This window comes from Gossypium raimondii, chromosome 9 (assembly GCF_025698545.1).
Source record: "Gossypium raimondii isolate GPD5lz chromosome 9, ASM2569854v1, whole genome shotgun sequence".
Lineage (NCBI taxonomy): Eukaryota > Viridiplantae > Streptophyta > Magnoliopsida > Malvales > Malvaceae > Gossypium > Gossypium raimondii.
The window spans coordinates 116,728-137,875 of record NC_068573.1 but is presented as its reverse complement, the minus strand read 5'-3'; the positions used below and the strand labels follow the sequence as shown (position 1 = coordinate 137,875).

General features: G+C 35.3%; 1 protein-coding gene across 5 annotated transcripts; it reads right to left on the bottom strand.

Moving 5' to 3' along the window:
- Positions 1–1,723: 1,723 nt before the first annotated feature.
- On the bottom strand, positions 1,724–7,151 carry LOC105798008 (uncharacterized). Of its 5 annotated transcripts, none has more exons than XM_052620994.1 (16): positions 6,865–7,133; positions 6,696–6,790; positions 6,501–6,614; positions 6,155–6,259; positions 5,942–6,013; positions 5,348–5,460; positions 4,647–4,781; positions 4,268–4,339; positions 3,792–3,879; positions 3,637–3,708; positions 3,422–3,522; positions 3,050–3,167; positions 2,672–2,731; positions 2,449–2,559; positions 2,192–2,322; positions 1,724–2,035 (listed from the first exon to the last, which is right to left on the bottom strand). In XM_052620994.1, the coding sequence occupies exons 1-15, from the start codon at positions 6,959–6,961 to the stop codon at positions 2,212–2,214; spliced, it is 1,464 nt and encodes a 487-aa protein (XP_052476954.1). In that variant the 5' UTR covers positions 6,962–7,133; the 3' UTR covers positions 1,724–2,035; positions 2,192–2,211. The 5 variants fall into 5 exon arrangements, 4 of the variants coding, with proteins under 4 accessions (XP_052476954.1, XP_052476955.1, XP_012483326.1 ...); XM_052620995.1 differs by having other exon boundaries at positions 1,724–2,031; positions 6,865–7,130; XM_012627872.2 differs by having other exon boundaries at positions 1,724–2,031; positions 4,268–4,336; positions 6,865–7,125.
- Positions 7,152–21,148: the final 13,997 nt, after the last annotated feature.

Sequence of the window (21,148 nt, the reverse complement as noted above, 5' to 3'; positions counted from 1 at the left end):
TGTCAACTCTTACAACTGTGCTTTAAACTCTTTCAATTCTGTAGGTGTCATTCTATACAGAGCTATCGATATCGGAAATATTTCCACTATTAATTCAGTAGTAAACTCAACCTCTTTGATCGGCGGTAACCTTTGATATCATAATTGAGCTCAAATATAACTATATTTAAGACCGACTGTGCCAGTCTAGTGAATAGAGTGCAAAAGCGTGATAAGGACATCACTATTATGGGCACTCACTAGAGGTGCTCATGGGCCGGGCCCAGAAAATTTTTTTGGCCTGGGTCCTAGGCCCGGCCCGAAATATGGGCCTAGAATTTTCCCAGGCCGGCCGAAAAATTCATAAGCCGGGCCCGGCCCGCCCGCCCTTTTAAATAAATACCAAAAATTTAATTTAAAAATTAAAACAAAATTAAAAAATATTTTAAAATATTTTAAAATTTAAAAAATTAAAAAGTATTTTAAAAAATTTAAAATTTTAAAAATAAAAAAAGTATTTTAAAATTAAAAATTAAAAAATAAAATATTTATTATATTCGGACGGCCGGGCCGGGCCTAAAAAGTGGTGCCGAGGCCCGCCCGTTTTTTAATCGGGCCTCATTTTTTTGCCCAAGCCCATATTTTAGGCCTATATTTTTACCCAAACCCTCCCATATTTCAAACGGGCCGTCGGGCCGGGCCAGGCCGCCCGGCCCATGAGCACCTCTAGCACTCACTCGTATCAAGGAGATTTACAAAACTATGGTCAATATTAAAACTGCGGTTATTTTTGTTGGGCCAACCGAAATTGTAATAAGGTGGGCGACTTTATTTGTAAAAATTCTATTACTAAATCTTATAACTGTACCTTTGATATGGATTATCCTGAGGATATCCATGCATTGGTTATAAGTGATTCTATAAATTGAGTTGACCTTTCCGGTCCTTTTGTCAAAAAATAAAAAAAGCCTCCTCCCATTATGCTATGAGCCAGTAACCTTTTATAGGTTTTCAGTTATTGGCTAGCACGCTTATTGATTAAGCTTTTATGCTTTTTGGGCTTTGAACGCATGCATATTAGATTTGGTACGTTTAACCAAAATATAATAGTCTATGGAATTGGGTCACATAACCTTATACCATAATTAATCTATTAGTTTGAGCATTGATTATACACCAGTTGATATTTTAAGTCACTTTGCAGTACGTCCAGGGTGTTGCCGGCAGCAATCCTGAAAACAAGAGGAAAAGGTACGAGATAGGGGAGGGCGGGTTAGCTGATGTTTTCTCAATCACCAGAAAGGTTGTAAGAACTACGCTTTTAGAAGGCAGTGCCCAATCCGTAAGATAAAGAGTAGAAAATATTAACAAATTCTGATATTTTAGTTAGATGGAATGGAGCAATAAAGCATGCATGTCATCTAATTTAATGTTTCCTTTGGTGATCTAAAAGTTAAAATATCCATCCTTGCATTTGCAGTTAAATGAATCCGACATTATAAGCATCACATTAATGCTTATAAAGTAAGAACCAACATACAAAATACAGAGTATGAATGGCAGAGCTTAATTTTAGGATTGGATGGAAGTTTTAAATCAAGAAACATAACATTAGGATAGAATATTGGCTAGCTACTTGAAGAATTATATATGATCAAAACCAACCTCCTCTGTTTCATTCTAGAGGTTAGATCGGCTGCTTCTCACGGTGTTCTTCAAACATTCTAGATTCTGGAACTCATGCTTCCAAACAAACATGCATAATATAAACGAAGTTAGCAATTTTCATAAAGCTACAACATGCCACATACCCCAAAATATAATGTACAGCACATAGATGACAGAAAATGAAACCCTCAAATTGAGATAAGGAAATACACACACACATTAAAATCAACAATATGCACAACTGCATAGCTGCTTGCTGGACCACGTCTTTCCACCCACATCCCAGTTCCCATGTCACATGATATGAAGGAAGGATTTTAGGGTTCTGATAACCTCATTACCACGTGGCTCAGGTTCATACATGTATATCCTCCACTCACCATCCTGACTTCAAATTCAATTACTAAGTTAATATCATAATTTAAAAAAAAAAACCAACCCCTTGAATTAGTCTTCTGCTAATTATAAAATTAGTATCATACTTTTTTAAGAAAAAACACACAAACATGAAATACATATGTATATATAGGTGAAAGTGTCCCACCTCACCGAGGTAGCATAGCATTAAGCTGAAATAGAACCCTGTCTTGCCTTCAGCACGAGTTCCTCAGTGGTGACACCAATAATCTCATTTGCACGTTTCAGTCCAACACAATAAAATCGTCCAATAGAATCCTGAATTCAAAAACATTTGCAAACCAATTTATCCACAAGAAATGTATTAACTAACTTGAACCCAAAAGATGAATATATTTAACAAATATGAATATAATCAAGTTTATGGAGGTGGAATATAAGGACCCGAGAAACAATTTTCAACTTCTCTAGCTTTTCAACTGCATCATCCACATCAAAGTTACAGCTCTCCCCAAATTCCTCTTTAATTAGTTCCTCGCACCTTAGATCCAAATCCTATATTGAATTATTAAAAGGTTATGCTCTACTAAAATGGACCCACATAAAAATTTGTCACATTGAAGAATATCTATAAAGCAAGGAATGATGAAAAAATAATGATGCATACCTCCATGGTGGCTTTACCTTGCTCCATTAGTATAAAGAATGAGATGATTACCTCTTTCACCTGCAGTCAAGATTGTTGTTCAGAATAAAGGAATATTGTGGAACAGAAGGAAAATAAACAAATAGTAAAGCTCATTTTAAGATAAGACTCTGTTTGGTTTCATGTCCTATATGCACTACACATCAAAGCTTTGCAACTGTGTAACCAAGCAATTAAGGCTTGGAATAGTGAAGGCTATACAGCTTCTCTTGCTTTCAATATGAATCAAAATAAAAAAATAGATGCTACAGTTTCTTGCTTTTGGCAGGAAAATGTACTAAAATTTCCGATACAAGACAGATAAAGAGAGAAAGGAAAAAAAAACGGAATGCAACCTACTTCCTGTTGAATCACATCATCACACAAGTGAAGTAAAGTTCCCCTTCCACTATCGAGTTGTTTGTCATACATGGACTGTGTTATTAAATTCTGATATGTAGCCATGTTTGCTTCAAACCTAAAATGTAATATGAAAATAATAACACAAATCAATCAAACAATGTGAAACATGTAAAGCAACAGAGACACCAAGTAATTAAGTATAAGTGCCTAGACAGCCAACCAGAGGCACATGGGAGAACATAGTATAAATAAGAGGACATCCCTTTACCAGCTTATATTTCTGAATGGATCCATCAACATTGAGTCCCACGACATATAGCAAAGAGCATAAGACATATTACATTTAATCAAGGATGGAGGAAAGCATACGTGAAATATGTCTTAGCGCAGTAACCAATCACAGTTGACAAAATGGCAAAGATGACCCAAAGATCAGCTGTAGGCATTTGAAGAGAACTAAACACAGTAACCTGTGAATAAAGGCACAATAATAGTGCATTCAATCAATATGAATACCAGGCAGAAATGAAACAATGGTGGAAAGACAAGAACAGGTAACAGAGAAACATCATTGCTCAACTGACCAGCCCCACAACAGCAGAGGCAAGGAACTTGACCCAGTCCATGGGAGTTAATCCTGGATTTTTCTTTTCAGGCTGTTATGAAAGAAAATAAATAATATCATACACATTGATCACCTGTCATATAAAAGCTTCGAGCAAGGAGATAAGAGACTCACAAGCACTATTTCCAGATCTGCCATTGGAATATTTTTGAAATGTTTTACGTATATTCCTCGATCCGTATTTGGTTTGGGGCTTGCTCTCCTGGAAGTTCACCTCACATCTTAGATTTCTTTGAATTGCTCTTCATGATTTTTATTTAACTAATTTAGAAAGACACCAAATCCAAGAGTAGTTTAGCCTTTTTTCCTAAAGAAAATATGATTCTCTATCCATGGAAATTTCTGTCTTGATGCCCTTTCTCCTTTCTTTTTCTTTACTAATAAGATAATTCTCTCAAGACCAAGAGAATAAGAAGATGAGGTGCTTTCAGAATACTGTTCCAACAATCAATATGTTCAACCTTGAAATAAAGTAGACCAATAAACTGGCTTTCTAATATATCCATATCAATTATTGAAGAAAGACATTATTGACAATTTCTAATTTATCTCAACTGGAAACTTGTATGGTAAGATGCAACATGCAGTACCTGTAGACAACAATAATCCTATCAAAAGTAGGCTCTTGGATTGTAGTCTTGCTCACCAATTTCTTGATGCTGCTTAATACAGAACAAGCAAGTAATTGACTAATGACACCACCAGAGTTTAGGAAAGACATGCTGCTAATGATAAAATCATATAACTATTTAAGAGGAAAGATATGCAAATATTAGTACTGAAATTAAAACATAAAGCTAAAAAAAGTAGCTGCATGAAAATTGTAAATTATCAAGACTAGTTGTTCAAATTTAATGATGATGGCATGGAAAGCATCCTACAAGTGGCTTAGAAAGCACTTAGATGGTATATATGTTCATGAATAAGTACTGCCCTCGAAAATAACAGCATCAGGTGGTACTTCACAACCTTAGGTCCATATTTTCAAGACGGATCCGTTCAACATACAAATCTTCACTGTCTGCTTCAGGGTTAATTTCATCATCCTTCTTTGGCTCTTTCTTATGTCGTTCTCTTAATCTTCTGTTCAAAAGTTTTTCCAATCTGCAAGGATCATATCTCTGGAAAGCATTAAAAGGAAGAAAAACAAAATGTATGAAGCAATCAACTCTACAAGAAAGAGAAGAAAGATATTAGTGGTGGATCTTGGGACTAAGTTTTGGAGGGCCTAATTAAATTTTTTAAATATTTTGTGAGAATAATGAGAATTTTCAAAAATTTTAGGAGTATTTAATTAAAAATTTCAAGGAAGTAACGAAAATGTCCAAAATTTTTCGTTCTTTTTTTTTTTTTTTGGGGGGGGGGGGTTGGGTGGCTTGGCCATTACCATCCACCCCTGGCATGGCGAACTCTATATTCTTTGCAGTAAATTAACAATTTAGGACCCTTAATAAGTGAAGACCTCAGAATGGTCAAACATTACCTCAACCTACCAGTCATACTAGTTCCAAGATATTTTGAGTTATAGAAAATTTTGTTAAATTACATTCCATAGGCTTAACCATAGTCAGTTTTCCAATTACCTCTAAGCAACTGTATCTAAAGGTGCTTTAGCCAAAAATATACCAAAACAACTCATAAAAGGTAATAATTTTCCTAAAGATGCTCACCGTGTCAGCCTTAAAAGAAATGCCCAAAGACGTGCAATGATCATATCCACCTTCTCCATGAAAAAATAATCCGCTGTACGATCAATTCCTATCCCACGTCTGAAGATAATGTACTAAAAGACAAAATGATTTATGCTTAGCTTAGGAGAGAGAGATATCAACTAATACATCTGAATCGAATATGTATAAGCAAGCATATCCAAAACTTCATTGATGATATGGTATTGAAATGACTCTGCACTTGTAATGTATTTTATGGATATATTATATCTTTAGAGCAATAATATGGCATGTGCATAATCATTGAGAAAATCATCTTATATAGGTCTCAAGCATAATATTATGCCATTAACCAAAACAAGTCTCTGGACTCCGATCCGTCTGATGTACAAACACATAGCAAAAACCACACGGAAAATACAGAAAAAATACAAACTAGTGAAAACTAACTGCTCAATAAAGAGAATAAGTTCAAAAATCAAAATCCTTCTGGTTTTGTCATATGACAAACTCAAGAGAAACTTCGTCTTACTAGTGATTGTCCGAAACAACACAAACAATGATGCACCTTCTATGCTAAATTGTAATCACAACCTTATCAGCAAAATCAGGAAGGTTTGGTTGGGGGTGCTCTGAAAAATATCTCTTCAGAAGTGTCTTGTCAATCTGCATTCAATGAAAACAAACTGTGTAAGATAAAAAAAAAGAAAAATATTATTAACACAGAATAAAACCAACTGGTATATTCATATAAAGATTCAATAACTGGAGATGATAATATACAAAACAGACGAAGTTGCAGATGACCTTAGATTCATCAACTATTATGGGAAGGTTAAGAAGATATTGCCCTGCAAGTGCGACATCAATCTCCTCATCTGTAGCAATCTTAAAATTACTCTTCTCCATCACCTGTACACCAAAGGGAAATTCAACTACCATCGTGATGCTAAATTAGCAGCCAAAATAAGTAGCATATGTGGTGTTGTTGGAATCAATTTTAGTTATGTTAATGGAAACATCAGAGACACACTTATCATAAATGAAATTCAAGTCATCATATCAATAACACTTGCTTGCACATAATACATGGTTGTTATTATACATAGTGAACATTGTTTCTTTTTTACCCGTTAGAAGCAGAGCAGAATACCTGAAATAAATATGTCAAGAAATTCTGTTCAAGTACATCTACTTCTTCAGAAGATAAATTTTGCTGCTGCAATTTCTGAGCCCCATGTACAGGGTCGAAGAGGGAGTATAATTGCTGTGGACATAAATCCAACTAAAATTAGGGGGAAAGGGAAGGAATAGGAACAAAATGCTTCAAGGATTATGTTTGTAATACCATTAAATCCTCAAATTGGAGAAGATACCAAGCTCGTATCGTGTACTCAACTCTCTTGCAGAACTTTAGAAACTCGGCCCGATCAGAACCATGTTCTGTAACGTGTGAATGAAATTAGTTAAAAGGATAGTAAGAGAAACACAAAAAGAGGAAGTGGAGAAATGGATACCAATTAGGTTGGCCAAAGTCATGATTAGCTTGGGCTTGAGGATGGGGATGACGGATTCACGCTCTAATCGAATAACGTCCTTGTTTTTGGTGTCCATGGCAGAGAAGTGGGTGTGGATTCAAAGGCGATGAAGAAGGAAGAAAGAAACGCAGGTTTCATTGCTTTATGGGATTCATGGCGTGGGATGAAAGGCAAGGTAAATCGTAACTCCCAAGACTCTACAGCCATCTATTTTAACTTTAATTGCAATTTACAAAGCATTTAATCCAATTTTACATGGTAACTGAGTTTACAGCATTAATATCTCCCGGCCTCTGCATTTTGGTTTTGTCAGCAACGCCTTGTCCGGGGCGGACGGAATAATAATTAATAATTACTTAAGCCAACCATCAAAATGCAATCGGAGGCTGCTATATCAACACTATCGGCATGTTTGGAGGAGTGCTGCCTTAATTTTTTTTATATTTAATATAAAATTTATTTGGTTAATCCGCAAATTTGCTTTACCATTATATTCTAACTTTTGTTTCATCAAATTTTACCATTTTTTCATTGTTATATACTTCCTCTCCTTGAAACAAGAATATCTCTACTTCCCAAAACAGCTTTTCCAAAATTTGCAGCAGCACATATGAAGTGGGTTACTTTCTGATGGCACGGGTTTCTATTTTCAAGACCAGCCTTAAGGAAAAACTGGTCAGGTGAGTATAGGCTAAGCAACATTAATGAAAAATAGTTTGCAAATTAATCAATAATAATATCTCGATTTCGGGTCTGGAAGTTTTGACCTCGCAAGTGAGGGTCGCCACTATTTTGACGAATTAGGATTTGCCAAAGGGATATCATCAAGGAGTTCGACAGTGTTTTGGCGAACTGGTGTACGTTAAAAGATGTGGTAAGGGGGTTTACCAGATTCATTGGAAGTTGTGTTCGCCAGTTAAGTTGCGAACTAGAGGTTCGCCAATCAAAGTCGAGTCAGACTCAAATTAGGAAATAAAGATACTATGTATCTAGGATACTTTTCGTGCATGTAACTTTCTTCTAAACCGACTAGTCTTCCTAAGTCAAGTAGGGTATCCTAGGATCACTAAGACACTTAGTGCCTATAAATACAGTCATTCTTCCATGAAATTTCTCCCATTGATATTCTCTCATTAATCCTCTATCTTGTTAGGGTTGATTGTCCAGAAAGTTAGGTTCGCTTGCATGTGTTAATTTCGTAAGTTTTGTTTGTTTAAGTAATTTGTGTGTTTATGTATGTTGTGAAGCAGTCGGATCATCTACCAGCAAGGATAAAGGTAAAGCAAAACTCGTTTAAATTTTTAGCTTTATCAGTGAGTGGTTAAGTCCTGCCATAAGTGTGCTAACTATCATGTTTTTCAGTATGAATGCTTAGGGTTTGTAACTTGTGTGCGAACTGTTATGTTTTCTAAGAAATTTGATTTTAAACTATAGTTTTAAGAGTAAGCTTTTCATAAAACTCTGTTTTTAAAATTCTGTGTCACACCCCATATTTTTATTTATTATTTCGTCAATTTATTAAACAAGCTAGTTAGTAGTAAAGTGGTTAAGTGCATAATTAAATTCTTAGTAATCTTAGGTTCAATTTCCATTATCCACATTTTTTATTTAAATTTTTAGCATGTAATAAGGGATGGTCAACTCCTTGCCGCCCACCCTATAGTTACCTTGTGGGGAAGATTCTTTCCCCTTTTATTGAGTCAACTTTCTCCCAATACCTCCCCTTTTCACTCCATGATTTACTTTTTGTGTCTATATTTCCCTTATTGTTATTTTCTGTCCCTTTACCTTACCATGGCTGACCAATGTACTTAGACGCCCAAAAACACTCATTTTTATTTTTATTCACTTTCTCTCATCTTTTTTCTCTCTTCTCTTCCTCTTTCCACTATCACTTTTTCTACATTTTGTCACCATACCACCAGCATTAGCCACCTTTTCTTCACCAAATTACCACTACAACACCACTAGATATTCCCCACTCTTCCATGTCTCCCCCTCTCTTCCATGTCGCACCTCCACTGCCTAAATCACCATTTTCATTGATTTTCATCTTCTATTAATTTCTTTTGTTAAAATCGAACTTCTAATCATCTTTTCTTATTTTTCATAGATCATATACAATTCTAATATCTATTTATTTTATTTTTGAATGACGATTTCTTTAGATAATCTTCTGTTGTAAAAGAAATACTGTGGGATCAATGATTCATCTATTCCTTGGGATTTTTCGTAAGCGATCCTTAAACTTCGATGATAATCTTTCCTTTCCAACTTATTAAGGTTGAATCTAATAATTCTTTTACACACGTGTGAAGCATTCTTCTTCGTACCGCTCGAATTCATATTCTTGCTTTAGGAAAAGTACTTTCACTTGGAAGATAGATAAATAAGTCTCCTCATTTGATTTTTCTAAAGAGACTTTAATGGATTTTTTAGCATTTTAACATAGTATTAATTTTATTAACTAAGCTTTCAATGATTGATCTCCTCCCTTAGAGTTGGAAACGGAGTAGATATCATTGGAATTTGTGAAATCAGGTGTGGGGATTTACCTACTCAAAATGTGTGAAGTTGTTAATTAATTAAATAAATGTGATGACATTAAATATTGTTTAAGAAATTATGAAACGCGAAAATGTGCGAATACACTATGTATTCAAATGGATTGATAAATCCCTTTAGAATGAGGATTCCACGTAAGTGATTTTGAACTTTCAAATATGTGATAATATGAATGTGTTTGTGTGATGTTCTGTTAAATGTGATGTTATATGATTCCCTAGCACTCATGTATTGTGGCATATGGCGTTATTGGATATGCATGAAAAATAAGCATGTTATTATTTCAGTTGATATTTTAGTTCGCATGTTAAGTATGTCACTATATTGTTTCGGGTTTGCATGTTAAGCATGCCACTATACTTATTCTGATTCGCATGTAAAACATGCCACTGTGTTAAATCATAATGAGATCCAATTCACATGAAAAGCATGCCTACTGAAAATTTTGTTCTGTATGCCATATCACATGCATGAGGTTGGCATATGATTGTACGGAGGAAGATTCTGGAAGTTTAGTAATCTACATATTTTGGTGGTTTAACCACATTATCTGGTGGCCTGGCCACAATATTCTGTATCTGGCAACTTGATTGCATTATCTGGTGGCTTGTCCACATTATTGGTGTGTTTTTGGATGTGTCATACCCCAAAATTGGGCCTAGAAGTTTTAAGGGTAAATTAGGAATTTTGACTCGAAGTGGGTTCGAAAATTTTGAAGTGTGGTAACTTGAAATTATTTTCGACTATAGCTTTTTAAAAATCAAGTCAAATTTTGAAAATAAGGTTGAAGAGGTCTTTAATTTTAAAATAAAGATTTTTTTGTAAAAGGGTTCAAAATATGAGTAGTTATAAAGCAATTATACCAAAGTTTTTAAAATACCCTATTTTCTGCTCCATTTGCATAGAACACATGACAATTTTCTCCCATTCACTTGTGTTGCTGTCACTTGAATTCCCAAAGACCTATTCATCAAAATTTGATTTCCAAACTCCATTCCTTGGATTTCTATTATCACCCAACAAATAAAATTCAGTAGAACATCAAGAAAAACACCAAAAATACCATTGATTTTGTCATCTCTCAAGCTTGTGGGTTTTTTGCATTTTCAACCAAATGTCTGTTTTTCTCCCATCGAAGGTAACGAATCATTTTCCTATTATTTTTTTTGATGTTATCTAGTCTTTTAAATAGAGTTTTTACCCATTAAATTGAATGTTTTGAATAAAAAAACCAAAATTTGGGTCGTTAATGGTGGATTTTAGGATTTTGGATAAAATGTGGTTTCAAAGTGTTTTTCAATTTGTTTTTGGCATGATTAGAAGGTTTATAAACTTTTCTTAAATTTTCATTAAGAGATTTTAAGGTTTTATTGAGTTTTCATGAAAAATGCCTATTTTACGTTGAAATTTTGGAACCATGAATCTGTATAGTTTTGGGTAGTTTGAAGGTTGAGAATCATTTGTAGATGAGTAAGTAGATGAATGGAATTGATTTTAGGCAAAAATAATAAGTAGAGACCGAGATATTTGAGTTTGAAGTTTGCTATGTTGAAAGTTTCGGTTTCAAGAGAATCTAGCTTAGGCTTGTGTTTTTTGGTTGATTGAGGTGAGTCTTTGGTTGAATGTTGATTTTGCTGTTGTGTGATTCACTTTTTTGAAGCTTCGGATTTGTTAGGATCTTCTACAAGTAAAGTAAAAGGCAAGGAAAAACTATTTAGTGCTTTCAGCGACTCGGCGAAAGTATGAATGGTGAGTGTTTGGAATCGCTGTTAATAGACACGATTCTGATTGCCCCTAGACGTACTAACGTCCAGAGTGTGACTGCTACAATAAAATATATAAATAAGAGATGGTATCTGCAGGTATACAGGTCGAGTTGTAATATAACTTTTACAACAGAGAGTGAGTACTCTGAGGATCATACCCAAGGGAGGCGAGTGCTAAACCAATTTCAACCTAAACACTAAAAGATATAATTAGTACTTTAAATTAGTTATAGTACAAAAATATAAAATAAAGGATTTTTAGGGTTTTTGTGATAATAAAAATAAAATAACATAAAAATATAAAAATTCAAGAGACTAAAGAGTGGAGTAAAACAAATCTTGATTATGGGTGATTAGCTCATTCGGTAATCCCCATCAACTATCTCTTCAGGTTCCTCATCAACCAACTAGTCGTTACCCTAGCAGGATCTTTTAATCTTCCACTAACATAATGAGTTAGCAACGACTACTTATCTTCCAACCTCACAATTCAAATTGGTTTGGGGTGAAGGTGTTCACGGATGGGTCATACCAATTTTGGGTTAATTCCCACCTTAAAACCTCTTGGGATTGTCAGGCCTAGGGTTTGTTTCATGCTCTTCCTTTCCCAAAAGCTGATCCGCTGAGTAACCCTACAAAACAGTTAATAGATCATACCTCCACTCGCTAATCCCCCATAAAGGGATTAGATCCTCATGGCTTCCATAGACAATATAAGATCAATATAAAGAGCAAACATGTTAAATAAATTGTTAGTATAGAGTTTATGAAAAAGCCTAATTGTATTAAGAATTGATTGTGAATCCACAAAGTTTGACGATCTCCCCAAATCAGATCTCTTGAAAACAAAAAACAACTGAAAATAAATTCTAAAAACCTAAGAAAGGAAGAAAACAAAACTAAAATTAAAAGACTAGTTATAAATTGAATGAATGGTTCCCCTAACTGTTAGAGTATGCCCAAAGATCAATGATGGGATGGTTGTAATAACATATTTGATTTATCATGTTTATTAATATAAGGTGTTACCATTATTATTTTAGTTTTTTTTCTGTGTGTATAAATAAACTGTTTTATAATAATATCCTGAGAATGATATGATTATTCTTAAAATGTCATTAGTCAAGTATTAATGTTGGAAAGGACGACAATAATGCATTAAGACTAACATGTAGTTGATTGATGATAAAGAGTTGTCACTGATATGGAATGTCAAAATCAATGCATGAATATGTGTGTTAAAGAACAACATATTGGACTGACCCGTTATGAGTATGTTTCTTGGATTATTATGTAATTGTCACAACATTACTCATAGTGATTAATATGTATATGATCCTCAGACTTGAGATCATCATACAACTCAGACTTGAGTTGTATATTTTGATACAGTCAAACGTACACCGTAACTGGTTGTTCTATAAAGGCTGATGTTGGATATACCACGATCTATGTAGAGGGATATGATTGATCGAGATAGGATAAGCCCCTCCTACATAATGGGAGTAATATCTTAGGTCACTTGATTAAGTGAGACTAGAAATACATGGCCATGCTCAAATAAGTTGATATGAGATGTCATACTTATTTGTATATCATAGTCTACTTAAGATATCAAGGAACATGGAATGGACTATGCAAGTGTGACTATTTCATGACTTGTGTCCAATCCAGAGATAAATGACTTAAGGATTATTGCATAAAAGGTTAATCATAAAAGGTTATATCGAATCATGATTTCTTGTGACTTAGGTTGCAATGATGCATTGCTAGATGCCACTCATTGTTTGTAACATTGGAATCGTTCTAGTATTACTGCTAACGTTACAGGAACCTATAGGGTCACACCCTATAGTTGAAATGAACGGAATAAAACATAGTTGGTGTTGTTCTTGGTTGTCGCTTGAATTAAATTAATTATAGAATTAATTTAATTGGGTAATCAAATATCGAACACATTATGTACAAGGTTGTTGTACACATAATGAGAACATGAATTTGGTTAGTATATAAATTCAAATAAATATATGGTTTATCAAAATTATATTATAATTAATGTAATTATAATTTTAGGTTTAAAATATTATTATGTTTATTTAATTTATAGAAATCCTTAAAAAAAGATATATAAGAATCCCATTTTTCTTTGAATTGGGTCTAGCAGCCGTCAAAGAAAATTCTTTTTGAAACTATTTTGGGGATTCATTCTGTTCATAACCAACTGGGTGGATTACGTAGAGGCCAGGGTCAGATAGATTGCGGCTAGGTTTGATAGCAGATCAGACTACTCGTTGTTAAGGTGTTACTGTCTACTCAGAATAAATATTCGGTAATTTTGTAACCTTTACACCCCGATTCGTTTCTCACACATGGATCCATGGTTAGGGTCATCGAATTTTTAATTTTTTCGCTGCACTGTAGGGGTGCCGGTGATCTAACAGTGGTATCAGAGCCACTTGTGTGATACGGACTCAGGTTTAAATACTTGGGTGATGCAATTGTATGGGATGCATGCTTTAATTTCATTAAATTTCCTACTGTTTCAATTGTTTAAGAGTAATCTGATAACCGTTTCTTTTGACAGTGGATTAAATATTAATCATGGTGTTATGGCCTATTCGGTTTTATGTTATTTCTCTTAAGTGTTAACAGATATATAATGGTGCAACGGTGGTGTTGATAGTTTCCAGTAAGAGTTAACTGGTTAGTGGAACAAGGGTTGTACCGGCATGAAACCTTAGGGATTAAAATCCCGAAAACACTATTCTGTTGATAATAGTTATCAAATCGTGAGGTTTCATTTGAATGGGGTATGCAGTTCGTAGCCCTGGTCCATACCGCGGGGGCTCCGCCCCTGCAACCCCTACTCCTATTGTGGCAGTTGCCTGGTCTATACCGCGGGGGCTCCGCCCACTCCCTCTACCGCCTCAGCCCCCATCTTCTTAAAGTACGTTTTATTAAAAATAAAACTTGGTGGGCCATAAAAGTTGAAATGAAGTGTTATAATTCACCTTAACAAAAGTGTTTTATTATGTATGCTATTTTTGACATGCACGGTGTTTGAAATGCATAGTTATAGCCCAATGGCCCATTTGATAAAAGTTTGTAATTTTATAAATACGGCCTGCGTGTCGTGCCTTACTACTATTCTCTTGTATTTCTCTTCTCATCTTACTCCCTCGTATGTAAAACGAGTTTCTGCATATTGTAATTTGCAAGAGTTGTTGTGGACTAGTCGAGAAGGAAGATGGGTCAACCAGTGTGGACTGATAGCTTGAAAACTGCCTTACGCCTTTAGGTTTCCTTTTGGTTCTCCCATTGGCTTGGGTTGCGCCACCTTAGTTTATGGGCTATAGCTATTGCATTTATTTATTGCTTTATTCATGTAAGAGATGCTATGGATGTCTAAAGCATGCCAAATTTTAAACATGTTAAAATTTGATAATAATGAACCACATTAATTGATGAGATTAATTAAATGGCTAAATGGACTAAAGTAAACCATAATTGGTGAGATGGAACGATCTTAATAAAATCCCTCTATTAAAATATTAAGTCAACATAGCCTTCTAATTTTGCCCTCGTTAAGGCCTCGATCAATACTGTGTAGGTTCTGCTAAAGCGAAGTACTAGTATTTATCTTGGTTAAACGCGAAGAATAAACAAGTGATATTTGCTGGTTAAAATTGGTTAATGACTCAACTAGGTTATTCTAATAGGATTAGAAACCTAGAGGCTAGTAATTTGGATAAATCATAAGATGATTAGAACAAGAGTTGTTCACCAAACTTTAGGAGTTACATATGATGTAATTAGCAAGTGTTGCTTACCTAGATAACCATAATCTTGAGAGAAAAGACAAAGCTGACTTAAGATGAGGTGAAATATGGATCCTTAACCCACTTGAAATACTTTTCGAGAAAGTCTTTCCGAAACTAAAATATGAGGGTATTAGTTTTGTAATAAAATAGTGGGAACATCATTTAATTAAGTCCTTTTAATGATTGATATGAATTTGATAAATTTTCACACGCATAATTTTTTTGTTGTAGATATATTATGGCTGCAAACACTAATACACTCTCATTGCGATCAGTCCTTGAGAAGGACAAGTTGAATGGTTTAAATTTTCTTGACTGGTTCCGTAACTTGAGGATTGTCCTCAAACAAGAACGAAAATTATATGTCATTGAACAACCAGTTCCTAATAAACCACCCGCTAATGCCTCTAGGGCTGATGGAGATGCTTACAAGAAGCATCTCGATGACATGGTAGACGTTGGATGTCTTATGCTTGCCACTATGAATCCTAAGCTTCAGAAGAAACATGAGGACATGGTTGCTTATGAAATGATTGAGCATCTGAAAGAAATTTATCAGGGGCAAGCATGGTAAGAGAGGTTTGATATCTCTAAGGCCCTATTCTAATGTAAGCTGGCTGAAGGAAGCCGAGTAGGACCTCATGTCCTTACGATGATTGGTTATATTGAAAGCCTGTCTAAGCTTGGGTTTCCATTAAGCCAAGAGTTGGCCACTGATGTTATTTTGCAATCATTGCCGGATAGCTACAGCCAGTGTGTCCTCAATTTCAATATAAATGAAATTGATAAGACTCTGCCACAGTTGCTCAGTATGTTACGAACTGCTGAAGGCAACATGAAAAAGGTTGGACCCAATCCTATACTGATGGTCTGTAATAACAAGGGCAAAGGAAATGACAAAATTCAGACAAAGTCCAAGGGAAAAGGTAGGCCCAAGCCTGGAAAAGTAAAGGCTACATTGAAAACTAAAGGAGGGGTGGCTAAGGAAGGAAACTGTTTTCATTGTGGTGTGACTGGACATTGGAAGCGGAACTGCCCTATCTATCTTGAGGAAGTTAAGAAGGCCAAAATAAGCGGAACGTCTGCTTCAGGTATTTATGTTATTGATATTAATTTATCAACTACTACTTCATGGGTATTAGATACTGGTTGTGGTTCTCACATTTGTATTTCTGTATAGGGACTGCAAAGGAGTAGGCCTTTGGCTAGAGGAGATGTGGACCTACGAGTTGGAAATGGAGCAAAAGTTGCTGCATTAGCTGTGGGAACATATAATTTGTCTTTGCCTAGGGGACTTGGTTTATGTTTGGAGGATTGTTATTATGTGCCCAGTTTGACTAAAAACATTATTTTAATTTCTTGTTTAGACAAAATTGGTTTTGAGATAGTTATTAAGAATAATTGTTGTTCCTTTTATCTCAATAATGTTTTTTATGGTTCGGTACAATTAATTAATGGCCTCTATATTTTAGATCAAACAAATCCTGTTTACAACATAAATACTAAAAGATCAAAAATAAATGACTCAAATCAAACTTATCTATGGCATTGTCGTTTGGGCCACATAAGTGAGGACCGCATATCCAAGCTCCATAAAGATGGTCTCTTGGATTCATTTGTTTTTGAACAATTTGAAGTATGTGAATCTTGCTTATTGGGAAAAATGACTAAATCTCCTTTTACTGGTAAAAGTGAACGAGCTAGTGATTTATTGGGCTTAATACATTCTGATGTATGTGAGCCAATAAATACACAGGCTAGAGGAGGATTTCACTACTTCATTACTTTCACTGATGATTTCAGTAGATATGGCTATGTCTATCTCATGCGACATAAGTCTGAATCCCTTGAAAAGTTCAAGGAATTCAAAAATGAAGTACAAAATCAACTAGGAAAAACTATCAAGACACTTCGATCTGATCGAGGTGGGGAGTATATGAGCTTAGAGTTTGATGATCTTTTGAAGCAATGTGGGATTGTCTCACAATTTACTCCTCCTGGTACTCCTCAATGGAATGGAGTTTCTGAGAGAAGAAATCGAACTTTGTTAGACATGGTTCGATCCATGATGAGTCATGCTGATCTGCCGACTTCCTTTTCGGGACATACACTTGAGACAGTTGCTTTCACACTAAATCGTGTTACATCTAAATCGGTTCAAAAGACACCATATGAGATGTGGATTGGGAAACGTCCCAGTATGTCTTTTATGAAAATTTGGGGTTGCGAAGCTTATGTTAAATGTCAGACGTCTACTAAACTTGAATCCAAATCTAAAAAATGTATTTTTGTGGGGTATCCAAAAGAAACCAAAGGATATTATTTCTTTAATCCCACTGAGAATAAAATACTTGTTGCTCGGACTAGTGTCTTCCTAGAGAGAGAATTTGTTTCTAGAAAAGGAAGTGGGAAAAAGATTAAACTTGATGAACTTCAAGAATCACAAAATACCACTGAACCAGAGATAGAACAATAGCAAGTTCCACAAGGGATTGAGGAACAAGTAATTGCTGTAGAAACACAACTACCACGTAGATTTTTAAGAGAATGTCAAGCACTTAAGAGATATGGATTTCTCATTACAACGCATGGTGACATTCTACTTATAGATCAAGATGAGCCTAGGACTTATCAAGAAGCGGTGACGAGCCCAGACTCTAAGAAATGGCTTGAAGCCATGAGATCTGAGATGGATTCCATGTATGAAAACCAAGTATGGACTTTGGTTGACCCGTCCGAAGGGGTTAAACCCATAGGGTGCAAGTGGGTTTTCAAAAAGAAAACCGACATGGATGGTAATGTACAAACATACAAGGGGCGATTAGTCGCTAAAGGTTTTCACCAAGTTCATGGTGTTGACTACGATAAAACCTTTTCTCCTGTAGCTATGTTTAAATCCATTAGGATCTTGCTCGCTATAGCTGCATTTCATGACTATGAAATCTGGCAGATGGACGTCAAAACAGCTTTCCTTAATGGGAAATTTGAAGAGGATGTGTACGTGACACAACCTGAAGGTTTTGTCAATCCAAAGGATGCTGGAAAGGTATGTAAGCTACAAAGATCCATTTATGGATTAAAGCAAGCTTCTCGAAGTTGGAATCTTCATTTTAATGATGCAATCAAAGAGTTTGGTTTTATCAAAAATGAAGATGAGCCATGTGTTTACAAGAAAGTTAGTGGGAGAACTATAACATTCTTGGTACTGTATGTGGATGACATACTTATCATAAGAAATGATATACCTACCTTGCAGTCTATTAAGACTTGGTTAGGAAGTTGTTTTTCTATGAAGGACTTGGGCGAAGCTACTTACATCTTAGGAGTAAAGATCTATAGAGACAGACCAAGACGACTACTAGGTCTAAGCCAAAGTACATACATAGATAAAGTACTGAAAAGGTTCAGTATGGAAGAATCTAAGAGAGGATTCCTACCTATGAGACATGGTATTTCACTCTCGAAGAAAATGTGTCTTTCAACTCCACAAGAGAGAGAACGCATGAGTAAAATTCCATATGCTTTCACTATTGGATCTATCATGTATGCCATGTTATGTACTTGTCCAGATGTCTCATATGCCTTAAGTATGACGAGCAGATACCAAGTAGATCCCCGTGAAGGTCACTTGACCAGAGTTAAGAATATCCTTAAGTACTTAAGAAGAACTAAGGATACGTTCCTAATATATGGAGGTGAAGAAGAGTTAAGTGTAAAAGGTTACACTGATGCCAGCTTTCAAACCGATAAGGACGATTCTCGATCACAATCAGACTTTGTGTTTTGCCTTAATGATGGTGCTGTGAGCTGGAAGAGTTCAAAGCAAAGTACAATAGCAGATTCTACAACAGAGGCCGAGTATATTGTAGCCAATGAGGCAGCAAAAGAAGCGGTTTGGATCAAAAAGTTCATTACTAAACTAGGGGTTGTGCCTAGCATATCAGATGCTATAGAACTCTGATGTGATAACAATAGAGCCATTGCACAAGCTAAAGAACCTAGATCTCACCAGCGATCCAAACATATACTTAGGCGCTACCATTTTATTCGAGAGATTATCGATCGAGGGGATGTAGAGATATGCAGAGTACCTATAGATGATAACATTGCTGATCCCCTGACCAAGCCTCTGACACAGCAGAAGCATGATCGTCACACTAAGTCGCTTGGTATTAGATATATAAGTGATTGGTCTTAGTGCTAGTGGGAGATTGTTAGAGTATGCCCAAAGATTAATCATGAGATGGTTGTAATAACATATTTTATTTATCATGTTTATTAATATAAGGTGTTACCATTATTATTTCAGTTTTTTTTGTTTGTATAAATAAACTATTTTATAATAATGTCCTGAGAATGATATGATTATTCTTAAAAGGTTCTTAGTCAAGTATTAATGTTAGAAAGGACGAAAATAATGCATTTTGATTGATGATAAAGAGTTGTCATTGATATGGAATGTCAAAATCCATGCATGAATATGTGTGTTAGAGAACAACATATTGGACTGACCCGTTATGAGTATGTTTCTTGGATTATTATGTAATTGTCACAACATTACTCATAGTGATTAATATGTATATGATCCTCAGACTTGAGATCATCATACAACTCAGACTTGAGTTGTATATTTTGATACAGTCAAACGTACACCGTAACTGGTTGTTCTATAAAGGCTGATGTTGGATATACCACGATCTATGTAGAGGGATATGATTGATCGAGATAGGATAAGCCCCTCCTACATAATGGGAGTAATATCTTAGGTCACTTGACTGAGTGAGACTAGAAATGCATGGCCAAGCTCAAATAAGTTGATATGAGATGTCATACTTATTTGTATATCATAGTCTACTTAAGATATCAAGGAACATGGAATGGACTATGCAAGTGTGACTATTCCATGACTTGTGTCCAATCCAGAGATAAAAGGACTTAAGGATTATTGCATAAAAGGTTAATCATAAAAGGTTATGTCGAATCATGATTTCTTGTGACTTAGGTTGCAATGATGCATTGCTAGGTGCCACTCATTGTTTGTAACATTGGAATTGTTCTAGTATTACAGGGTCACACCCTATAGTTGAAATGAACAGAATAAAACATAGTTGGTGTTGTTTTTGGTTGTCGCTTAAATTAAATTAATTATAGAATTAATTTAATTAGGTAATCAAATATCGAACACATTATGTACAAGGTTGTTGTACGCATAATGAGAACATGAATTTGGTTAGTATATAAATTCAAATAAATATATGGCTTACCGAAATTATATTATAATTAATGTAATTATAATTTTCGGTTTAAAATATTATTATATTTATTTAATTTATAGAAACCCTTAAAAAAAGATATATATAAGAATCCCATTTTTCTTTGAATTGGGTCTAGCTGCCGTCAAAGAAAATTCTTTTCAAAACTGTTTTGGGGATTCCTTCCGTTTATAACTAACTAGGTGGATTACGTAGAGGCCGGGGTCAGATAGATTGCGGCTAGGTTCGACAGCAGATCAGGCTACTCGTTGTTAAGGCGTTACTGTCTACTCAGAATAAACATTCGGTAATTTCGTAACCATTATCACCCCGATTCGTTCCTCACACATGGATCCGTGGTTAGGGTTGCCAAATTTTTAATTTTTTCGCTGCACCGTAGGGGTGCCGGCGATTTAACACTAACATTTCCAAAGGAGCCTATTTATAGATTCTCAGTGGTCCTCATCCTTAACCCTAGGTTAGCTGACGTTCTCAGGCTTTAAGTGTAATTGTGCAGACCAAAATGCCCCTGTTTCGTGTTTATCTCCCGTTCAGAGTCGATGTCGTGGCACACTAGGACCTGTGTTGCGACATAACAGTCAGTGTACTCCTCATGGGATATCTTCTAAGGTATGTCGCGACACCACTAGTCTATGTCGCGACATCGAAGCAAGTCTCGTGATTCTCGATTCTTCTCCCTATGTTGTGACATCGAGCATTTTTTGTTGCGACATAGCGGCCAATATTTGTCTATTACGCCTTCTAGTGGTCTTCTACACATTTATACAATTCACCAGCTCACCCTTAGGCCTCATTCGACCTCTAATGTCAACAAAATACTCAATTTGCATATTTTATT

Coding starts and splice junctions, on each gene's coding strand:
- LOC105798008 (XM_052620994.1), bottom strand. CDS start 6,961: ATGGACACCAAAAACAAGGACGTTATTCGATTAGAGCGTGAATCCGTC. Junction 5,461..5,941: donor TTCCTGATTTTGCTGATAAG/GTTGTGATTACA, acceptor TTTGTCTTTTAG/TACATTATCTTCAGACGTGG. Junction 2,732..3,049: donor ATGATGTGATTCAACAGGAA/GTAGGTTGCATT, acceptor TCTTGACTGCAG/GTGAAAGAGGTAATCATCTC.